Here is a 20,444-nt window from a genome sequence, read left to right as displayed (position 1 = left end):
CACAGGTTCATACGTTAATGCCATTTGTTGACAGAATTAAAACTGGATCGGCAATAGCGGTAGTACGATCTACAGAACTAAATCCGGTGGTTCCTCGCCCATTCACCAAAACTGAGATCAAATGATCTTTCGGAAGAGGATGCATCTCCAGTTCTGCAAAACAGTCACCACGCTAACAAGTCTGAAACACATCGGTCCTTCATTGTCCATCAGTCGCAACTCACACCTGTCAATAGTCACGTCCTACAATCTACGCTAGGCAGAGACAATCAACGCCTGTATTTGTACTGATCCATGACGGCGACGTCTGACCTTCGTGGCCACTACAGAGACAACCGAATTTTGCAGAAAAGAAGTTTCTTCAGTCTCGCCCCAACTGTAAAGAAGTTTCTTCGCCGCCGAAACAGCTGACGGAGTACAAGTGTACTACTACTGAAGAAGAACAAACACACAACAGCAGCGGTTCGTCAGTACCGTGCTAATCTGCTAGTTCGTCCCCAATAATTGAACTGGGCATCGATTTGCAATTTAAGCAGTGAGACGACGTTGCTTTCAGGCATGTTTTCCAGAAGATGACACCGTTCCGTGATAAAGTTTCAGAGGCTGACACCAGTGCCGTCAGATATTCGCAGCCAATTGATTGAGCTGCCGTGCTGCCGGAGCCTGAAGCTCCCTGCGTTCCTGCGCTCCACGGTGGTTGCCGAAAGGGAGGTGTCTACTCTCCAATCCTTATCCAGTGTATCCACCGTACCCTCTCGCCCACGAGATTAAGGCAAGTCCATCAAATAATCCATGTGTTTTGGACCGTACCAATCTACTAATTGTTTCTTTGAAAAATTAGTCGACTAACCTGTGTGCTGCTGTTTGGCAGTTGCCTTTGCTAGCTGACGTGTGATTCCGGCGACGGTTAGCCGGTCCACGGCCGTCAGATCGACAGGGACCCTGCGGATCGGACGGCTGAGGTTGATCGTCACGGTTCCAGGCGCGTGTTTTATCGGCTGCCCGGCTCGCCGATCGCCCACTTGTTCTTCGATCTTTCCCGAGTCGGTCTTCACCTACCGGCTACCGAGCGCACGAGCAAGCAGCCTTTGAATGGCCCGCGACGCCGGCGGAGGCGGGGGCGGCTCGCCGGGCGCGGAGCGGCGGCGAGTGGCGCTGCGTGCCCTCCTCGCCGGCGGAGAGGCGTCCTCGTCCGCCGTGCCGCCGGCCGCGGCGGAGGTGGAGGCCGTGAGGACGCCGAGCAAGGGGCTGCTGCGCGGGCTCCGGTGCACGTCGGCGGCGGCGTCGCAGGCCATCGCGCCGGCCGCCGCGGTGGACGCCGCGCGGCCTTCGGCTGACTGGCGCGGGCTCGGGTGCACGGCGGCGGCGGCGGCCCAGGCGCACGCGCCGGCCGCCGCGGTGGAAGCGGCGCGGTCCGCGGCGGACTGGCGCGGGCTTGGGTGCGCGGCTGTGGCGGCGTCGCAGGCCCACGCGCCGGCCGCCGCGGTGGACGCCGCCGCGCGGCGCTCCGAGGAGAGGCGCGGGAGGCGGCGGAGGAGCGGGAGGGAGAGGCGGAAGGCGAGTGGCGCGGGCGGCGGCGGCGTCAGTGGTGGCGGTGGCGGGATGGGCGGGGACGTGTGGTGCACTCCGGGGATACCGTTCGCCGCCGAGGCCTCGTCGGTGGACTGCGTTGTGGCGCCGCACCAGGCGGCGAGCGCGCGCCGCCGCGCCGATGCCGAGAGGCCGCGCAGAGAGGTATGCTTTGTTTCTCCTTGTTTCAGTTGTCGATGCTGAATGCCTGAATGTCTGCATCTGTTCGTAACAATTATATTCCTGTTTTGATTGGATTTTATGTCTTAGTGTGGTCAAATTCAGTCATCTGTTCAAAATTCATCACTATGCTGCTGCAATCCCAGCATTTCGCAGCTGTTTTCGTCATTAATCCATTCGATTTTCTACCTCGTGCTGCCGAATTGACCGTCGATTACTCGGTGACAGAGGTCTGGCGCGCCTCCTGCTCGGAGGATCACCATGCGGGAGCACATTTCCTCGTCTCCCATGAATTCGCCGCCACACCATGACATGCTGTTCATTGATGCCGACCGTGCACCTTCCGGCCGAAACCGACATACGAGTGGGCGTCGGCACTCGCACGCACGGCTCGAGGAAGAGGTAACGATGCAATTATGCAGAATCAGTTCAGCTTAGCCCGTTGTGTCGTGTGCTGTGCTTGTGCTTGCATATGGACTTTTACCATTTAGCTTTACAGACTACAAATTTACAATGTGATGTCGCTATTCTCTTGTAACCTCGTTGTTAGAAAGGTTGATGCCTGCAGTAGGGTGATCCCGTCATAGGTAACTACCGGTGTTATGAGCTGATTTTGCTCGTTTGTTGTTAGTTGAGGATGTCACGTGATACCATCTTTTAGAAATATGGAGTGTGAACTAAGATGTGACTTTCAGTTAGATATTCAATAGCTAAGAGGCTTTACCCCGGGAAGTATGTGCTACCATGCTATCTACTTGGTGGTAATGTACTCGTGTTTATTGAGGAGTCGGCAAGAGATATGAGGGGTTCACATGAGAGAAGGTGACACTGTGATAGCTGGAACATGGCTCGGGAATAGATAAGTTAGGTCGTCAAGGGGGACCTTTGAGTGTAGATGCAGAGTTGCCGTCCTTTTTATGGTTACATGCATCCGTGCTGAATCATTGTGCTTGGCCGAGCAGCCATGTTGCTGATTCTTTCGGTTAACTACCATGTTGGTGGAATGATGCTTCCTTTGCTGTTTACCGTGCTTTTTTAGAACAGTCCTGCTGTCCTGGGGCAATGAAGGATACATGCCCAAGGATTAAAATTTGGCTGGGTAGCTCTATAAGAAGCTATTCAAGAGTGCGAACTAACATCTTGTAAGCCAAAGTCGTTCTTTGGTATTAGATTAGAGTGTTGCAATTACTGGTCAAGGTATTTAGTTGTCCAGGTAAAGCAGTTAACCGTACTGTTTCCATGCCATTTTAGTCTGTGGTCCTATGTACTACTCCCAATATGTGCGTTGAAGGTCCAGCAGTATTTTTTTTTCAGATGAGATCGTATTTAGTCAGGATGTGCTTTCTCCGAAGATTATGAACTCATGATTTCTTCCTCCATTTTCAATTCTTATTTACAACTTGCAGATGATGGTGTTCCGTACAAGGATATTACTGGGAAGAATGGGTATGTATGATCAGTATCAGGATTGGCGCCTCGATGTTGATAACTTGACATATGAGGTACCCTCACACTGAATATCATGTATAACAGAAAGTTTACATGGTCATCTTCGCTCACACTATTTCGCTTGGCAGGAACTGCTTGATCTGGAGGACCGAATTGGATACGTAAGTACAGGGCTGCGTGAGGATGAGATCACTCGAAGCCTTAGGATGGTCAAATACTCAGCGTTCAACCCCAAGCATTTTTCTACAGAAATGGATAGGAGGTGTAGCATTTGCCAAGTATGTCCCTTCTCTTTCGCTTTGGCCCCTCACGTACTGCACTTTGCATTGCCACCTGATGCTTAGCTACCTATTCCATTTCAATTTTCAGGAAGAGTTCGAAGCAAATGAAGAAACTGGGAAGCTGAGTTGTCGCCACAGCTATCATGTGCATTGCATTAAGCAGTGGCTTTCTCAAAAGAACGCTTGCCCTGTTTGCAAGACCACTGTCTCAAAGACCTGAAGTCCTAGTGTAGACCACACTTTATTTATCGAGTAATTGAATTAAAATGTAAAGGATTAGTTTTCTTTTGTTGTTGCACAGCTCTCCGCATACACGCTCGTACAAGCACAGGATCCAAGAGTTTATTTGCATATAGAATTACAAGTTTTTTTCCCCATGGGTTATTGAGTTCTCCACTGGTTCAATGCATCTGCTGTTGAGAAAGTTCTTGCATCTGCTGTGTTATTGGCGAGAAAAGGTCATTGGGGAAGATTACTTCACTGCGTGCGAAGATGTCTATAAATCCGAAAGACGCTGAGAGCACGCAGCAGCGAGGGGCTTGCAAAGATCTTCATCGTTTGGTTTCCTAAAAAAATCTTTATCATTTTTTATTAGAAAATCTTCATCACTTGTTTCTCGGGCCTCGGCAAGAACGCTCCCCCTGCGTGCGAGACAGCGACCCAATGCAAGGGGTGGATGGTAAATGAGATACAGCTACGCAACCAAATAGCTGACGAGGACACCATCATCTTGTCACCCATCTTCAGAACATGATGATCTGGTGTACATGTACAGTAACATCTATCTATTATATAAATATTTGTGTGTTAGAAGAAGCCACCACGTTCATTGAGAGAGGCTAGAAATTCCCACATTAATCTAAAAAAGAGAAGAATTTAGATCGTTGGATTTTATGAAAATCTAACGGTCTAGACTAACCTAAAGAGTCCTTAACAAATATAACAAGAAACTACCTAAATTCAGAATTTAAAAATAAAAAATACTTGACCAAAGAGTCCATAATGAATACGATTAGAATAGCTAATAGCTAAATTCAGAATTTAAAAATAAAAACAATTAGCACCCATTAAGGAGATCGTCGTCCATCCACCGAGAGCGTACGAGATAGGAGTATGCATTAGGATCATCTTCACCACGCTACTGCCAGGCTAATGTAAAGATGGTGCCCAATTCTCAGTGGACGCAGCTCATGATCAATCCGAGTTATATTCATTCTCACCTTATCCCTAGGTGGCGCCAGCAAGTTTCAAAAAAAAAAAAGGTGGCGCCAGCATTCCGAGAATAATCTTAGGCCACGAGACCTATGTATGGATACGTAAACCAATATGTTATTTGTTCATTGAAAAACAATAATCGCGTGCTACAAAACGGCTGCTGACAGAGATGCAGCAGGGTGGAGAGCGTTGGCAAGCACGTAGAGCGGTAGAGGGCTTCGCCGCCCACGACGTGGTGGTGCTGACGTTGCTACTGCACATCCAAGCACAACAACATGTGCAGCTCAATGCTGGCGACCTTGGCCCCCGGGATGCGGCATGACAGCACCATCCGGTAACCCGCTGCATGACCTCTTAGGTGTGTCCAGCTTTAGCGAGCATTATCATCGATCTGACCCAGATCATCAAGGTTGACCCCGCCATCCCGCCCAAGATTGTCTGTCCTCCTCGGCCGCGATGCCGAGGGACTGAGGAACCGTTAAAAGAAAGCCACCACAGGTCGTTAAGGTCGACCCGGCCATCCCATCCAAGATCGTCTGTCCTCCTCGGCTAAGGTGCCGAGGGACTGAGGGACCGTTAAAAGAAAGCCACCACAGGTCTTCAAGGTCGACCCGACCATCCCGCCCAAGATGGTCTGTCCTCCTCAGTTGTGGTGCCGAAGGACTGTTAAAAGAAAACCACCACAGATCGTCAAGGTTGACCCAGCCATCCCGCCCAAGATCGTGTGTCCTCCTCGGCTGCGGTGCCGAGGGACCGAGGGATCGTTAAAAGAAAGCCACCACATTTGCTAAAATGTATTAAAATTCGCATGTTATTTTAGAAAACTAAAAATTTATACTGTTGCATTTATAAAGACCCATCTGTTTAGGCTAACACAAATAATCTATATCAAATACCATAATAATTGCCAAATATGTTTACTAAATAGTTAAATTCAAATTTTAAAAAATAGAAACAGCTTGACCAAAGAGTCCATGAAAAATAATATTAGCATATTCAATAGCTAAATTAGAAACTAAAAAATGAAAATAGCAATTGGAAAAAGAGTACAAACAAAAAATATAAAAATATTAGCAATTGACTGAAGAGACCATCTTTAATATGACAAATGAGCAAATTTTGTATTTTAAAAAATAATATATCAGTAGTTAGTTTGTATACCAATTAGGAAGGAAAATAGTTTAATAAATTGTATATGTCAAATATAACTAATAAATAATAAATTTGAAGTTAAGAAGAATCGGCCGCGATGCCGAGGGACTGAGGAACCGTTAAAAGAAAGCCACCACAGGTCGTTAAGGTCGACCCGGCCATCCCATCCAAGATCGTCTGTCCTCCTCGGCTAAGGTGCCAAGGGACTGAGGGACTGTTAAAAGAAAGCCACCACAGGTCTTCAAGGTTGACCCGACCATCCCGTCCATGATCGTCTGTCCTCCTCGGTTGTGGTGCCGAGGGACCGTTAAAAGAAAGCCACCATAGATCGTCAAGGTTGACCCAGCCATCCCGCCCAAGATCGTCTGTTCTCCTCGGCTGCGGTGCTGAGGGACCGACGGACCGTTAAAAGAAAGCCACCACATTTGCTAAAATGTTTTAAAATTCGCATGTTATTTTAGAAAACTAAAAATTTATACCATTGCATTTATAAAGATCTATCTGTTTAGGCTAACACAAATAATCTATATCAAATACCATAATAATTGCCAAATATGTTTACTAAATAGCTAAATTCGAAATTTAAAAAATAGAAACAGATTGACCAAAGAGTCCATGAAAAATAATATTAGAATATCCAATAGCTAAATTAGAAACTAAAAAATGAAAATAGCAATTGGAAAAAGAGTACAAACAAAAAATATAAAAATATTAGCAATTGACTGAAGAGACCATCTTTAATATGACTAATGAGCAAATTTTGTATTTTAAAAAATAATATATCAGTAGTTAGTTTGTATACCGATTAGGAAGGAAAATAGTTTAATAAATTGTATATGTCAAATATAACTAATAAATAATAAATTTGAAGTTAAGAAGAAAAACTACGAATTCACTAAATACTTCATATCAAATATAATTTCTAAATAGTTAAATCTAGAATAAAAATAATAAAAAATTAGTTAATTTGTATATGAATTTTAGGAAAAATGTCTACATAAAAGTATTTGTGAACTACAATTAATAAAGAACTACATTTGGAAATAAAATAATAAAAATAGATATTTTGATTTATTTTAAGTTGGGAAAGAAAATGACATGTGTGAATAGTCCATATAGAGAAAATTTATTTAAGCTATGTTCAAAAGTATGGGTTGAATCGTCAAGATAATAGATAAATATTTACAATGTTACTTTTATAATCATCTAATGTTTTAGGTTAATGCAAAAGGTTCTATAAATATATTTAATATATGGGTTAACTTGAAAATAAAAAATAGAAAAAATGTAATATTTTACTTGAATTTGGAAGGAATTAAAAATATAAATTCCATGTAAATATCAAATGAATATATGACTATATTACAAAATATATAATGAAAAATGATGTTTTATTTCCATTAATATTTGGAACCAAATTAGTTAAATAAAAGCACATGTCCATTTGCGTATGTGTACTGCTTGCTTCACCAATTGTCCAGTATCGTGGAGTACATCAACTACGTTATAGTAATTGCTACCTTCTAACATCAGGCTTTACTCTACAATATAGTTTGAAATACATTACGAATCAATCGTCATAGATCAGTAGCTAGGTTGAGGCTCGACCATGGCGTTCATCGAGCCTTGATGTGCACTTACATCATATTGGCAACGTCTCAAACACCAGTGCTGTTGATGATACCACAAGTAATCCTTGTGATTGTTAGGGTGTATTTGACTGGACTTCTCTAACATCAGATGAAGTCCTACCAAATAAGTTAAAAATATTAAACAACTTCACACAATAAGCTCACATGGATTTCCAAAATAACTTACAAAAGAGGGAAGCAGCTAAAAAGCGGTTTCATCAACTTATCCTCTTTCCTTTAGCTCTAAAACATTCTTTGAATTACCAAATTATCATTAAGAAGCTGATTTCTTAAATATTTTTTAAAAAATAACTTTGACTCAAAAAAGTAGTTTTATAAATGAAACCAAAGCTAAAACTATTTTTGAAGGTTTTGAAACCTACCATACAGACCATCATTGTGCAATTTAGAGAGCGTGCTAATAACAACCATGAAAAATCATTGGAGTGGCTGCGGAGAAGCACAACTTAACAGTAGTATCTTATATGGAACAACTACGATGAGAACAATGAAGAAAAAAAATTAAAATTTCTCGAATTCTAAGAGGGTGATGACGAATATACAGACTCTGCGTTTGGCTAGTCAACTTATGGCTGGTCTGGACTGGAGGTGTTGTAGCCCGTCGTAGCCAACGAGCAGCTAGCTTGCTGATTCCGCCGTGGACTATGTGAGCGAGCCGTGGACTCCATTTTGGATCCGGACTGAGTGAGCGAGCGACAGACGGCGATCGAGACTACTAATTGGCAAGTTGGCCAACCGAACGGCTGCTGTCTTCTAGCCGAACAGCTGAGCTGTGTCAGCCCAGCCGAATTCAACCCAAACAACTTGCAGTCAGCCGAACAGTGTAAGAGTGGTGAGCATAAAGGAGAAGTTTGTACCTTGTCAGCATTAATACTAAATTTGTAGACCGCGTATGGACGACAAGTGACACAAAAAAATAGTCGTATACAGAAAAGAAAGAAGACTACTTGCTTTTACTGGTATACACCGCCAATCAAAATTTTTAAAAATATTCATACAAATAATATTAAAGCATGAGCATGAAAATATAAAAATATATGTTTGTACATAAGAGATTCTATTTTCTCTTAAATTCATGTTCCAAAAATATTTCATTAAATATAAATGATGTAAAATGATATAGATGACCCTCAATTTAAACTATTTGGAAAACAAATTACAATAACATTATCGAAAAATATAGAGATTAGAAAGAAAAAAGAATAGCTACCCGCGATATTTGCGCGGGTCACCTTACTAGTTTATATTTATATGTGAAAAACATGAGCAACTCCCCCTGCAATGAGTTTCGTGAACTTCGGCACCAGTGTCCTCTTCACTCTGACGCTGAACGAAGGCGACCTTTGCTTTCGCACCGCCGATGACGACGGCGCCTCCGTCCTCCTCGACGTCATCGGCAATGTATCCTCCTCCCGTGCTGGTCTCCTTCGTGTCCGCGCGCGCCGAGATCCACCACGTGGTTCGCTGTCATTTCATTTCTCCGAGCTCCCTCTCGATCGCCTCGGCCCGCATCACCACCTCTTTCTCGCCGGCGCGCAGCGCCTCCACCCACGCCTCCGCCGCGGCCACCTTCCTGTCGGCGACCGCGCGGACGACCTCGGCGCGGCCGGTCAGGTACCCGTACTCCAACCTGGGGACCGTCACGTTCCCGGACCTCTGCGACAGCGCGGCCGCCCTGGCCCGCGTCGCGCTGCCGACGACGGCCTCGAGCTTCCCCGTCGCCGCGGCCTCCGACGCCCTCGCCGCCTCGAGCTCCTTGACCGCCTCCCGGACCCTCCGCTCGGCCGCGGCGATCTCGGCGCCGACGGCCTCCGCGTCTTCCCGGACGCACCGGTGCTCCAGCTCCACCAGCTCCCTCTCCTTCTCCGCCGCCTCGGGCTCCTCGGCCAGCTGCCGCGCCGCGGCCGACAGCTTGGAGAGCATCGCCTCGGCCCTCTCGTCGGCGGCCGCCGCGGCGTCCAGCCGGGACCGGACCCGGAGCAGCCTGGCGTTCAGCTGCTGCACCTGCGCGCCGGCCCTCTTCTCCTGCTCCGTGAGCCGGTCGATCTCCTCGGCGACCCGCGCCGTCTCCCCGCGCGTGCGCTCCGCGGAGTTCGCGAGCCGGACGCCGCCCTCTTCTCTGATGGACTCCAGCTCTACCCTCGCCGAGGTCAGCTCGGCTTCCGCCGCAGCCTGCAGCGGCGAGCGATCGTCGTCGTGTTCGCCGTGTCGCGTGACCGTCAGCGCGGACTCGCCGTTCTCGACGTGGTCCGCGGCCTCCTCTGTCGCTGGCACCATCGCCATGTCCGCGGGCTCGAGCCCCACGTCGGAGCTGCTCGCCGTGGCGAACCTCTCTTCAGGGTCGCTCGCGCGGCTCGTGTCTCTCTGCGGGCTCTGCGCGCGCGTCCACGCGTCCTGCGCCTGCACGTCCTTGCGGGATCCGCCGGCTTCGGCCATCCCTGCTATGCCGCGGCGGTCCTCGTTCTCCTCGCCGGCGTCTCGGTTCACGCGGTCGACGGGACGCGAACCGGAGCTCAACGCCCTGGGCGTCGGCGTCTCCGCGCCCCTCTCGGCCTCGGCCTTGGCCTCCCTCGCCGCCTTCACCTCGCGCTGCAGCTTCCGGAGCTCCCTCTTGACGAGGTCCAGCTCGTGCATCACCTCGGCGTACAGCGAGTTGCTCTGATCCTGGGCCCGATCGGCGCCGGGTGTGTCGACGTCGACGGCCCCCTTCTTCCTTCTGCTGCCGGCACGCGTTCCTTGGAGCTCCGACGTGTGAGACTGCTGCGCCTTGGCGTTGGCCTGCTCGAGTTGCCGCTCCAGCTCGGTAGCCATGGTACTCGCCCTTGACAGGCCGGCCTCGGCACGGGCGCGCTCTCGCTCCGCGACGGCCCTGCGCTGGTGGACGTGCAGCCTCTCCACGCCGGGTGTCGCCGGTGATTCCCCCGCGGGTGAAAATTTCTGCACGCACCGTGGTGGATGTCAGGCACGCCGCAGTACAAATCGGCAAGTGTAACAGAGAAGTGTAGTAGGTAAAAAGAAAAAAAGAATCTGAATTGTACCTTTTGGGTGGCTCTTCTCCTGGTCCTCGCTGACCTCCTCACATCGATGCTCTGACCAAAGATGCTCATGGCCTCCACTGATCTGCTCTCTTCCGAGTTGTGCTCCATTTTTACTCTCCGTGTTCTTAGAAGATCTCTTGGAAGCTGGAAGCTGTGGTTATATAGGAGAAGGAAGAGGCTTTGCGATGGAGCCGTGCGTTATCAGATGGACAAGCGTCGGCTTTGCGATTCCAAGCCGGAACGCTTGGCAAACTTCAGAGGAGCTCACTACAGTCTACAATACATCGCCGTCGCAGCCATACATTATCCATCCTGTTCCTGTCACGGCCTCCTTCTAGAAAGCAGCGTAGCTGGCCGGTGATTGCGATCTGCCCCCAGCTCGCGTCTCCTTGTTAAGTCAGTTGACAGTGTGTCATCGCGGTAATTCTGAACAGCTTTCCTGGTGCATGGGACAGCATATACACGGAAGCCCCGTGATCACGCCTTCGATTGGATGGGTGAGTCAGCAGCCCCAGGAGAGGCAGATCACAGTTCATGAGACCTTTGCTGTTCATGCTGGTTGGACTACAGTCGTTCGCTGAATATGCCAAGATCTGAATATCTGGGCATTGTTTAGTTACAAAATTTAAAAATTCAAATCTATCACATCGAATGGGAATTTTACATGCATAAAGTATTAAAACTAGACGAAATAAACAACTAATTCCATAGTTTGCTTGTAAATTACAAGACAAATCTAATGAACCTAATTATGTCATGATTAGACACTAAATTGCTACATCATTTGCTACAGTAACAATATGCTAATGATAGATTAATTAGGATTATTAAATTCGTCTCATAGTTTACAGACGAATTCTGTAATTAATTTTATGATTAATCTATATTTAGTATTTCAAATGTAAAAAGATTCTATTTCAAAACCTTTACATCCCTAATTTGTTTTTGAGGAAACTTTACATCCCTGATAGACTGCAGCAGATGCTCCCATCTGCTGCTACTAAATTATGATCCGGAGATGCGTCCTCACAGCTCTTCTCTTGCGTCACCCAAGTTAGCTGCATCAATCAGGCCGGCCGCATGGTGAGCAAGATACAATGCCCGTGCCTTGGGGACTCCTAATACAGCACGGGTACAGCCGGTCGATTTCCTTTGCCCTTTTGTCGCTTGTGCGTACGGCAAGCCAGCCCAAACAGAACAAATCGTGTGCAAGTGTAAGATCACCATTGTTATATGAGATTCTTTCTGGGAAAATACTGTCATGGGCCAGATCAGATTAGCTGTGACGAGAACCTGAGGAACTGATGGTGTGTGGTGGCGAGGCAGTTGGCTGCTCCTTGCCTCCTGGAGTCCGGGGTCCTGGCTGGCGAGTAGAAAAATGAAGGGGAGAACAGACAGCTCCATGATCGTTAGAAGTTCCTAGACTCGCCGGTCTCGATCACCAATCATCGTCAGACAATCAGGTGCAAGTGTTACGCGCGAAATGCAGAGGCAAATCAAGCAGCAATCAGGCACACACGCCTGCCACGGCAGCAGCAGCGGCAGAGACACGCGACGAGATGGCCGCAGGCGTGGAAAGCAGCGGTCACGGCAGAGGGCGAGGACAGGCGGGCGCGAGCCGGGGGAGCCACCCGCACCCGCAGGCGGCGGCGGCGGAGTGCACGGCCGCGTGCTGCGTCCTGTGCGCGTGCCTGCCCGTGGCCGTGCTCGGCTGCGCCGCACCAGGGGCGTCCTGGCTCCGAGTGCCTCCTCGACGAGGACATTGGCAGCACAGGCTACGGAAAGAGCAGCGCCGCCGCGGGCTCTCGTAGTACGCAGAGATAGTGCAAAGCTGTTGTTTTCTTTAGCCTCCATTCTTGAAACATCCCCTCATGAGAGAAGACTTAAATGTGATACAAACATCAGTCTCAGAAGGCTGATGACACATTTATTACATCAGATGGTTCATTACCATACAACTCTACGCGGTAGTGAGCAGAGAAACGCCACTATCGCGAGGATTACAACCCACACCCACACAACGATATTAATTATAAAAAAAGGGTCATCAGAGTCTTGCGTCATGCGGAATCTCCTGCGGGTGACCCAAATTCACAGGCAAGGCTGGGTGTAGGACGATACTCTACTCAACGTCCTCTAGAACGAAGTCTGGGTCTTCCTTTGTAAAAATTAAGAATGGGGTGAGTACAAACGTACTCAGCAAGTCAAGCCACACCGACGGAGGGGGTATAAACAGAATATAATGCACAGAGTAAATCAAGGATAAGGCTAGGGTTTGATTTGAGGAAAGCAACATTTTATGCAGGGGTTCATTTGAAAGAAAGCATTTTCCAAAATCAGTTTTCTTGTACCGAGTAACACGAGGGGTTGATCCACACAAGATCCAAGTTTTAAGCTGCTACCGGACTCCTCATCCGCCGTAGCACACGGCACAACTGCCGGACATATTTCCAAAACAACTCACGCAAGCCCATCCCACAATAAACACTAGTTATGTTACCACACCATAACTCGCACAGTACCGTGTGCACGGCTATTCGAATAGATTCTTAACTCTGCAGAGGTGTGCAACTTTACCCACAAGCGGGGTACCGCAACTCGATCACCTTAATGTTGGTGCAGATCCCAACAAAGCCATTACCCACCTTAGCTAGACCTGTCTAGCCATCACGGGATGCACCAAGGGGTCATTGACCTATCACAGATGTTGTAATCGGGGCATAGGTCACACAGAGCTAATCCCTTCTCCTTGATCACCCGTTGCTCTCAGCTCTCCTGATGGCTATCAGACTAACTAATGGGGTTTATGCTAAGTCGTTGCCCATTCAACGGTCGAGTGGTTTGCACAATAGTGGAGTTAGGTGAGATGACACATCAACTCGGTCCTTAATTGTGACAAGATGGATATCTCCCTTCCTTGCTCTGCCACACAGGCACGAGCACACCAATCGGCAAATCACACAGAAATGCCATCCATCCCGTCTAGACTCATCTTTCGAAATTCCACTTTTATCCCTTCCCACACACGCACACCTTTTCTTTGTAAAACAAGTTGTATTGTGTATAAGATCCTAAGCGTTCTAGCAGCGATTAACTTCCAAACAAAGCACATTCATACATTAATCTAGGTGGTCAAGGAATGATTATAACAAATCAAGGGGTGGCTATCCAACCGTGTTTTCAGCAGGCAAAACATATACAATTTTGTAAAACAGGCCAATATGTTGTGTTTATAAAAACTAGGACAAAAGCATGCATCAAAGGATGAGATTGAACTTGCCGTCTTCAAAGCCTTCGGGGGGTCCTGGTCGAAGCACTGTCCTTCGGGTTTGGGGTCGCGGAACTGGTCCTCGTTCGCCTGCTCACAGTACTGCTCGTCGACGGGTTCTCCCTCATTCACACCGTGATCTACGACGCATACAAACATGCACACAATCAAGAAATAGAAATAAAAGTTTTATCGTTGAGCTCGAATCGGAAATAGTTAAGATATGGGGCTCGGAGTAATATTTTTGGGTGGATTCCTGATGGCATGGACAAAACTATGTTATTTGAAAGAAACCAAAGGGTGGAAGGGTTCTTAATTAAATAGAATAGAGGGGAGGCGTTCGGTGTCGCGACGCGGCGGCGGCGCGATTCGCGGCGGACCAGGGCGAAGTGACGGCTCGGGCATGCGCGCAGGCACATGGAGGGGCCCCGGGTGCTGTGTGTATCGCCGCGCGGGCTCGAGCGGCGAGGCAGTGGCGTGGTGTGTGCGTGTGCGCGTGGCGGCCGGCACGGCGAGCGGCGCGGCTGCGTGGAATGCGTGGTGCTCTCGGTCCTGTGCGCGTGCGGTGCGTCGACGGGACGAGTCGGCGGCGAGCGGGCGGCGCGACGCGCTCGGCGCGTCGCGTGTACGCGTGGGCGGGGTGCGTGCGCAAGCGGCAGCAGGCGAGTGTGTGGGCAGCAGGCACGCGTGCGCCGTGCGTGGGGTCGGTAGAGGCAGAGCGCGCGCGTGGAGCGAGGGCGGGGAGCGGCCGGTGGCGGGCAGCGTTCGGGGGGGGAGGTCGGGGGGCGCGGGAGCGGGACAGAGCCGAAGGGGGAAGAGGGAGAATGAAGGAGGGGGAAAAAGAAAAAGAAAAAGGAAAAGAAAAATGGGAAAAGGGAAAAGGAGGGGAAAAAGGGGAGGGAGAAAGAGAGAAATGGAGAGATGCGTCGGCGCCGACCGCGGCGAGCGGTCGCGCGTGGCCGACAAGCCGCCGAGCGGCGTGGGACGGGACAGTGACATGGAAAAAGGGGAGGGATACGGTCGGCGGAAAAGAAATGATAGAATGTTGAATGAACTCGGGTGTTGGGATGGCGGAAAAATTCTGATTAGGGTTTAGGGTTACTGAGCTCAACGATGAAAATAATTTTGAAAATAATTTAGCGAGTGATTTATTTGGTAAATTTTTTCGGGGTGTCACAAACCTACCCCACTTAAAATGAATCTCGTCCTCGAGATTTGGCTGGTCCCTAAACAGGTGGGGAAGTTCTTTGGGGAAAACATCTGGGTACTTATTTACTGCTGGGATTTCTTCCAAGGACTTGGCTTTCATGCTAAACACCATTGGGTCTGATCCACTTTCCCGGGTATGGCAGGTTACTCGTACTCCTTCTGGGTTTGTTAGGTGTACCACCTTGTCAGTACAACCTATGAGGCCATTGTGTCGGCTTAACCAGTCCATTCTAAGGATCACGTCTATTCCCTTATACTTGAGTACTACTAAGTCTGCTAAAAATTCTACCCCACTTAAATTGATCCTCACTCGTAGACAAACTAGTTGACATTTGATGTCACCTCCAGGCGTCCGGGTTAATAGGGGTGTTTTTAGTAGTACTGTAGGTATATTGTGCTTTTCCACAAAACTTGAGGATATGAACGAGTGTGATGCTCCAGAATCAAATAGTACCGTTGCAAGAGCTGAGCTGACTAGATACTCACCGAGCACTACGCCCTGAGCTCCTTGAGCCTCCTGTGCGTTGATGTGGTTGACGCGGGCTCGTCCAAATGACTGCTGGGGCTGCCTCATCTGCTGACTATTGTTGTTGGTGTTGTTGTTGTTGCGGATGGGCACTCGGTTGTCACCTGACAGAACTGGCCTTGGTCCATTCACTGTATTGGAGAAGGCTGATGTAGCAGGCTTGTTCTTGGCATATGGGCAGTTGACAATGAAATGCCCTGTCTCTCGGTAGTTGAAACAGACCATAGTATTGCTGTTGTTGGTGGTGACTTGGCTTGCATTGCTCTGCGGGGCCCTCATGGTGTTCTGGCTCCTGAGCTGTGTGTTAGGGGCCTGCGGGCCTGTCACCTGAGATTGAGTCATATACTGCATTGGGGCCTGATACCTTGGTGCAGTGTAGCTGAAGCTTCTTGGTTTCTGGAAGCGATCCTGCTGGTGGGACTTGCTTTCCAGAAACTTGCGCTTGTTATCTTTCCTTTCATCAATTTTGGCCCTTTCGTTAAGAATCGCCTTGTTCATCAGGGTGTTGAAGTCTGGATAGATCTGCGGAGTAAGCAAGGTCCGGAGCTCTGGGTTTAATCCTTTCTTGAACATATCCTGCTTCTTCTCATCGTCATTCACTTCTTCTGGTGCATACCGGGCCAGCTCCATGAACTGATGGGTGTATTCTTCCACCGACATGCTTCCTTGCTGCAGAGCGCGGAACTCATCCGCCTTGCGCTTCATGGTGGCCGAGGGGATATGATATCGGCGGAATTCCTTCACAAATTCCTTCCATGTGATGGTGGAGGCATCTTCGGCGGCGGCACAGTAATTCTCCCACCAGGCTAAGGCAGTCCCGGTGAGTTGGTGGGCTGCCAGAAGGACTTTGTCTCGGTCTTGACACTCGAACGGCTCGAGCTTCCTTTGGATCACGCGAAGCCAGTCGTCTGCATCTAAGGGGTTGCTAGATCCAGCAAAGGTGGGTGGCTTGGCCCTCAGAAAAGCTGTTAGCTTGTCATTCGTGGTTTGCTCTTGAGGACGCTTGTCAACGAGGGCATTGGCCAGTGTTTCTAGGATAAGGGTCTGGTTGTGTATTATCTGTGCCAGGTCTCCGAGGGGTGGTGGTGGTGGCAGTGGCACTTCTTGATTCTCCCCTCTATTCTGGCTCACTTCCTGTTCTTCATGAGGGGGGTTCTGTCCATTAGGCTGCACTCCCGTACCAGTGACTGCAGGGTTCCGAATGCGGGAGGCCCTCGTAACGCTTCGGGAAGCCATCTGTAGATTGAGTAGAGTTTTTGTGAGATTGGGATTAAGTGATGTTTAAGTTGTTTAATTCATATTTTTGAAAAGGCAGAGTCTACCTTCTGCCGATAAGCACACAACTAACAAGCACACAATCATAGCAAATAACAAGCACACATCTTTATTACTGCAAGGGAGGGTACAACACAAGGACATGACTAAAATGCGTACTACACGTCCGGGTACAGGTTCACACTTAAGATTACAACTTAAACCAGTGGGGCTGGAAGGGCGCAACACTAGGGTGGCGTCGGGCATTCTAATCGCGGGGCAAGCCTTCTTCCGGGGCGGAGTGTGCGAGTAGTCCTTACTCGCCGTCCTCTGGGTTTCCATTTTCCAAGGGTTGCGTAGCAGCTTCTCCTTCACCGACGGCAGTAGACCTTTCAGGGTTCTCGAGTGGGGCTTGTGGGGTTATCACGAGTAGTCCCCATCATATGACGGGTGTCCGGAGTAGAACATGGTCTTCCCCAATTGCCGGGACCGGGGTTCCACTTCTGGTCCATTCTTGCATACGCCGGTCTAGGGCTTGCCTGAGGCTCTCCTGAGCAACTGCTTCACTGCTGACCGCGACTGCGGCTCTCGCCTCGGCTTGGGCTGCTCGTATCTGTTGCAGTCTCACCGCGAGCTCTGCTTGCTCGGCTCGATGGGTCTGCTCCCTCAGAATGTTGGCTTGCTCGTCAAAGAGCTGATCCAAAGAGGCTAGGTAGGTAGCCACTTGGTACAGAGGGTCCTCTTCATGGCGGCGCCGTTCCAGACTTCTGATGCGTGCTTCCCAAACTGGGGTTCTGATGGCCGGCGGAAAGAACCTCATTGGTGTGGGAGCGAGGTGTCTTTCAAAAATCCGGCAAAGGTAACAGAGCACCTTTCTGACGGCCAAGGGATAGGTGTCTTTGTGCCTAAACCCGGTAGCGATCACTCGTCATGGTTGGATGTCGGGGTAGCGGTCACTTTTGGCGATGACCAGGATCACCCTGCAGCGGAGAGTGTCATGATGCTCGTACTCTCTGCTGTAGTACCTTGGGCGTTCCGTGACGCCAAGGCTTTCCAGGGCGTTGATCAAGTGGCTGGGGAAGCCAGGTGCAGCTTGGCAATTGCCCTGGGTCCATCCTTCCTCAGCCATCTGAAAGCAAAGATAGGGTGAATAAACTTGCACAATTATTTGGGGTACACAAAGGGAGTAGATGATATTTATTATTGCAACATGGTGGGATACAGACTTCATGGATACACAGTTATTAGGGCAAAGGTTCTAGTCTGGGGTGCTACTCCTATCATGGGGACACTTCCTTGATCCGGATAGGGCGCTTCTTCAGTGGAAGACACAGATCCATCACATCATCTTCAGTCTGAGTACCCTTATCCCAATGGGTTTCTTCGGGTTCTTCTTCTTCTTCCTCTATCCACCCACCTATTCCTCTGCGAGCCTCGTATTCTTGCATTCGGGCTTGGAGAGCGGCTAGGGAGTTCTCGGCGCGTGCGGCTCTTGTCCGTTGTTCTTCCAATTCTGCCTCACATTCTTGCATTTGGGTTTGGAGAGCGGCTACGGAATACTCAGCGCGTGCGGCTCTTGTCCGTTGTTCATCCAGCTCCTGGATTGCCTTTTTTGCTCTGTGGACTTGCTGCTTCAATTGTGCCGCTTGCTCGCGGTAGAGCTCATCAAGGCCGGTGAGATAGATGGATAGGTGGGAGACCGTATCTTCCAGGTCTTCTTCTTCTCTTCAGAGTCCTCTCATCCGGGCAATCCATGTGCGTCCTCTTCCTTCAGTAGGTGGGAAAAATCTCATAGGAGTCTGCTGAAGATGGTGCTTGTAGATCACACGCAGACGTCGGAGGGCTTTACCGGCGGCTTTCCGGTAGGTGTCAGGGAAACGAAATCCAGTGGTGGAGATGAACCAGGGATCCAAACCAGGGTAGCGGGTGCTCTTTCCCACGAAAATCATTACGTCGCACCGAAGAGTGCCCCTAGAGTCGTACCCCCGGTAGACATACTCTGGTGGGTCCACCACTCCAATGCGTTCCAGGCTGAGTATCAGTAACTTAGGAAGGCCGGGCTCTGCGTGACAGATTCCGCCAATCCATCCATTGTCAGCCATCTAGAACAGGGCAAGAACCAGTGGTGAGTGTTTGTGCGAAAGAAGGATTAAGGAAAGAAAAGTCCTAACGTGAAAGGGCCAGAAAAAGGGTTTCGCTCCTAGGGTCACGTCCTACGGCCAACCAACGGCTCTGATACCACCTGAAGCGTCCCCTCATGAGAGAAGACTTAAATGTGATACAAGCATTAGTCCCAGGAGGCTGATGACACATTTATTACATCAGATAGTTTATTACCGTACAACTCTACGCGGTAGTGAGCAGAGAAGCGCCACTATCACGAGGATTACAACCCACATCCACGCAACGATATTAATTATAAAAAAGGGTCATCAGAGTCTTGCTCTATACGGAATCTCCTGCGGGTGACCCAAATCCACAGGCAAGGCTGGGTGCAGGACGGTACCCAACTCAACGTCCTCTGGAACGAAGTCTGGGTCTTCCTCTGTAAAAATTAAGAATGGGGTGAGTACAAACGTACTCAGCAAGTCCAGCCACACCCACGGAGGGGGTATAAACAGAATATAATGCACAGGGTAAATCAAGAATAAGGCTAGGGTTTGATTTGTGGAAAGTAATATTTTATGCAGGGGTTCATTTGAAAGAAAGCATTTTCCAAAACCAGTTTTCTTGTACCGAGTAACACGAGGGGTTGATCCACACAGGATCCAAGTTTTAAGCTGCTACCAGACTACTCATCCGCCATAGCACACGGCACAACTACCGGACACATTTCCAAAACAACTCACGCCAGCCCATCCCACAATAAACACTAGTTATGTGACCACACCGTAACTCGCCCAGTACCGTGGGCACGGCTATTCGAATAGATTCTTAACTCTGCAGAGGTGTGCAACTTTACCCACAAGCGGGGTACCGCAACTCGATCACCTTAGTGTCGGTGCAGATCCCAATAAAACCATTACCCACCTTAGCTAGACCTGACTAGCCATCACGGGATGCACCAAGGGGTCATTGACCTATCACGGAAGTTGTAACCGGGGCATAAGTCACACAGAGCTAATCCCTTCTCCTTGATCACCCGTTGCTCTCAGCTCTCCTGATGGCTATCAGACTAACTAGTGGGGTTTATGCTAAGCCGTTGCCCATTCAACGGTCGAGTGGTTTGCACGATGGTGGAGTTAGGTGAGATGACACAACAACTCGGTCCTTAATTGTGACAAGATGGATATCTCCCTTCCTTGCTCTGCCACACAGGCACTAGCACACCAATCGGCAAATCACACAGAAATGCCATCCATCCCGTCTAGACTCATCTTTCGAAATTCCACTTTTATCCCTTCCCACACACGCACACCTTTTCTTTGTAAAACAAGTTGTATTGTGTATAAGATCCTAAGCGTTCTAGCAGCGATTAACTTCCAAACAAAGCACATTCATACATTAATCTAGGTGGTCAAGGAATGGTTATAACAAATCAAGGGGTGGCTATCCAACTGTGTTTTCAGCAGGCAAAACATATGCAATTTTGTAAAACATGCCAATAGGTTGTGTTTATAAAAACTAGGACAAAAGCATGCATCAAAGGAT

General features: G+C 49.0%; 2 protein-coding genes across 2 annotated transcripts; one reads left to right on the top strand and one right to left on the bottom strand.

The window, feature by feature from the left end:
• Window positions 1-1,010: 1,010 nt before the first annotated feature.
• Window positions 1,011-3,856, top strand: LOC120697932. The gene is made up of 5 exons (XM_039981318.1): window positions 1,011-1,734; window positions 1,978-2,151; window positions 3,156-3,251; window positions 3,327-3,476; window positions 3,568-3,856. The coding sequence occupies exons 1-5, from the start codon at window positions 1,093-1,095 to the stop codon at window positions 3,697-3,699; spliced, it is 1,194 nt and encodes a 397-aa protein (XP_039837252.1). The 5' UTR covers window positions 1,011-1,092; the 3' UTR covers window positions 3,700-3,856.
• A 4,887-nt stretch (window positions 3,857-8,743) lies between these two features.
• Window positions 8,744-10,797, bottom strand: LOC120697931 (protein PLASTID MOVEMENT IMPAIRED 2-like). The gene is made up of 2 exons (XM_039981317.1): window positions 10,537-10,797; window positions 8,744-10,435 (listed from the first exon to the last, which is right to left on the bottom strand). Exons 1-2 carry the CDS (start codon window positions 10,642-10,644, stop codon window positions 8,966-8,968), a joined length of 1,578 nt encoding a protein of 525 aa, XP_039837251.1. The 5' UTR covers window positions 10,645-10,797; the 3' UTR covers window positions 8,744-8,965.
• Between the last annotated feature and the right edge of the window lie 9,647 nt (window positions 10,798-20,444).

The sequence above is a fragment of the Panicum virgatum genome, chromosome 3K (genome assembly GCF_016808335.1).
Source record: "Panicum virgatum strain AP13 chromosome 3K, P.virgatum_v5, whole genome shotgun sequence".
Lineage (NCBI taxonomy): Eukaryota > Viridiplantae > Streptophyta > Magnoliopsida > Poales > Poaceae > Panicum > Panicum virgatum.
Note: the sequence above shows the minus strand (reverse complement) of the source record. Positions and strands in the feature narration are given on the sequence as shown.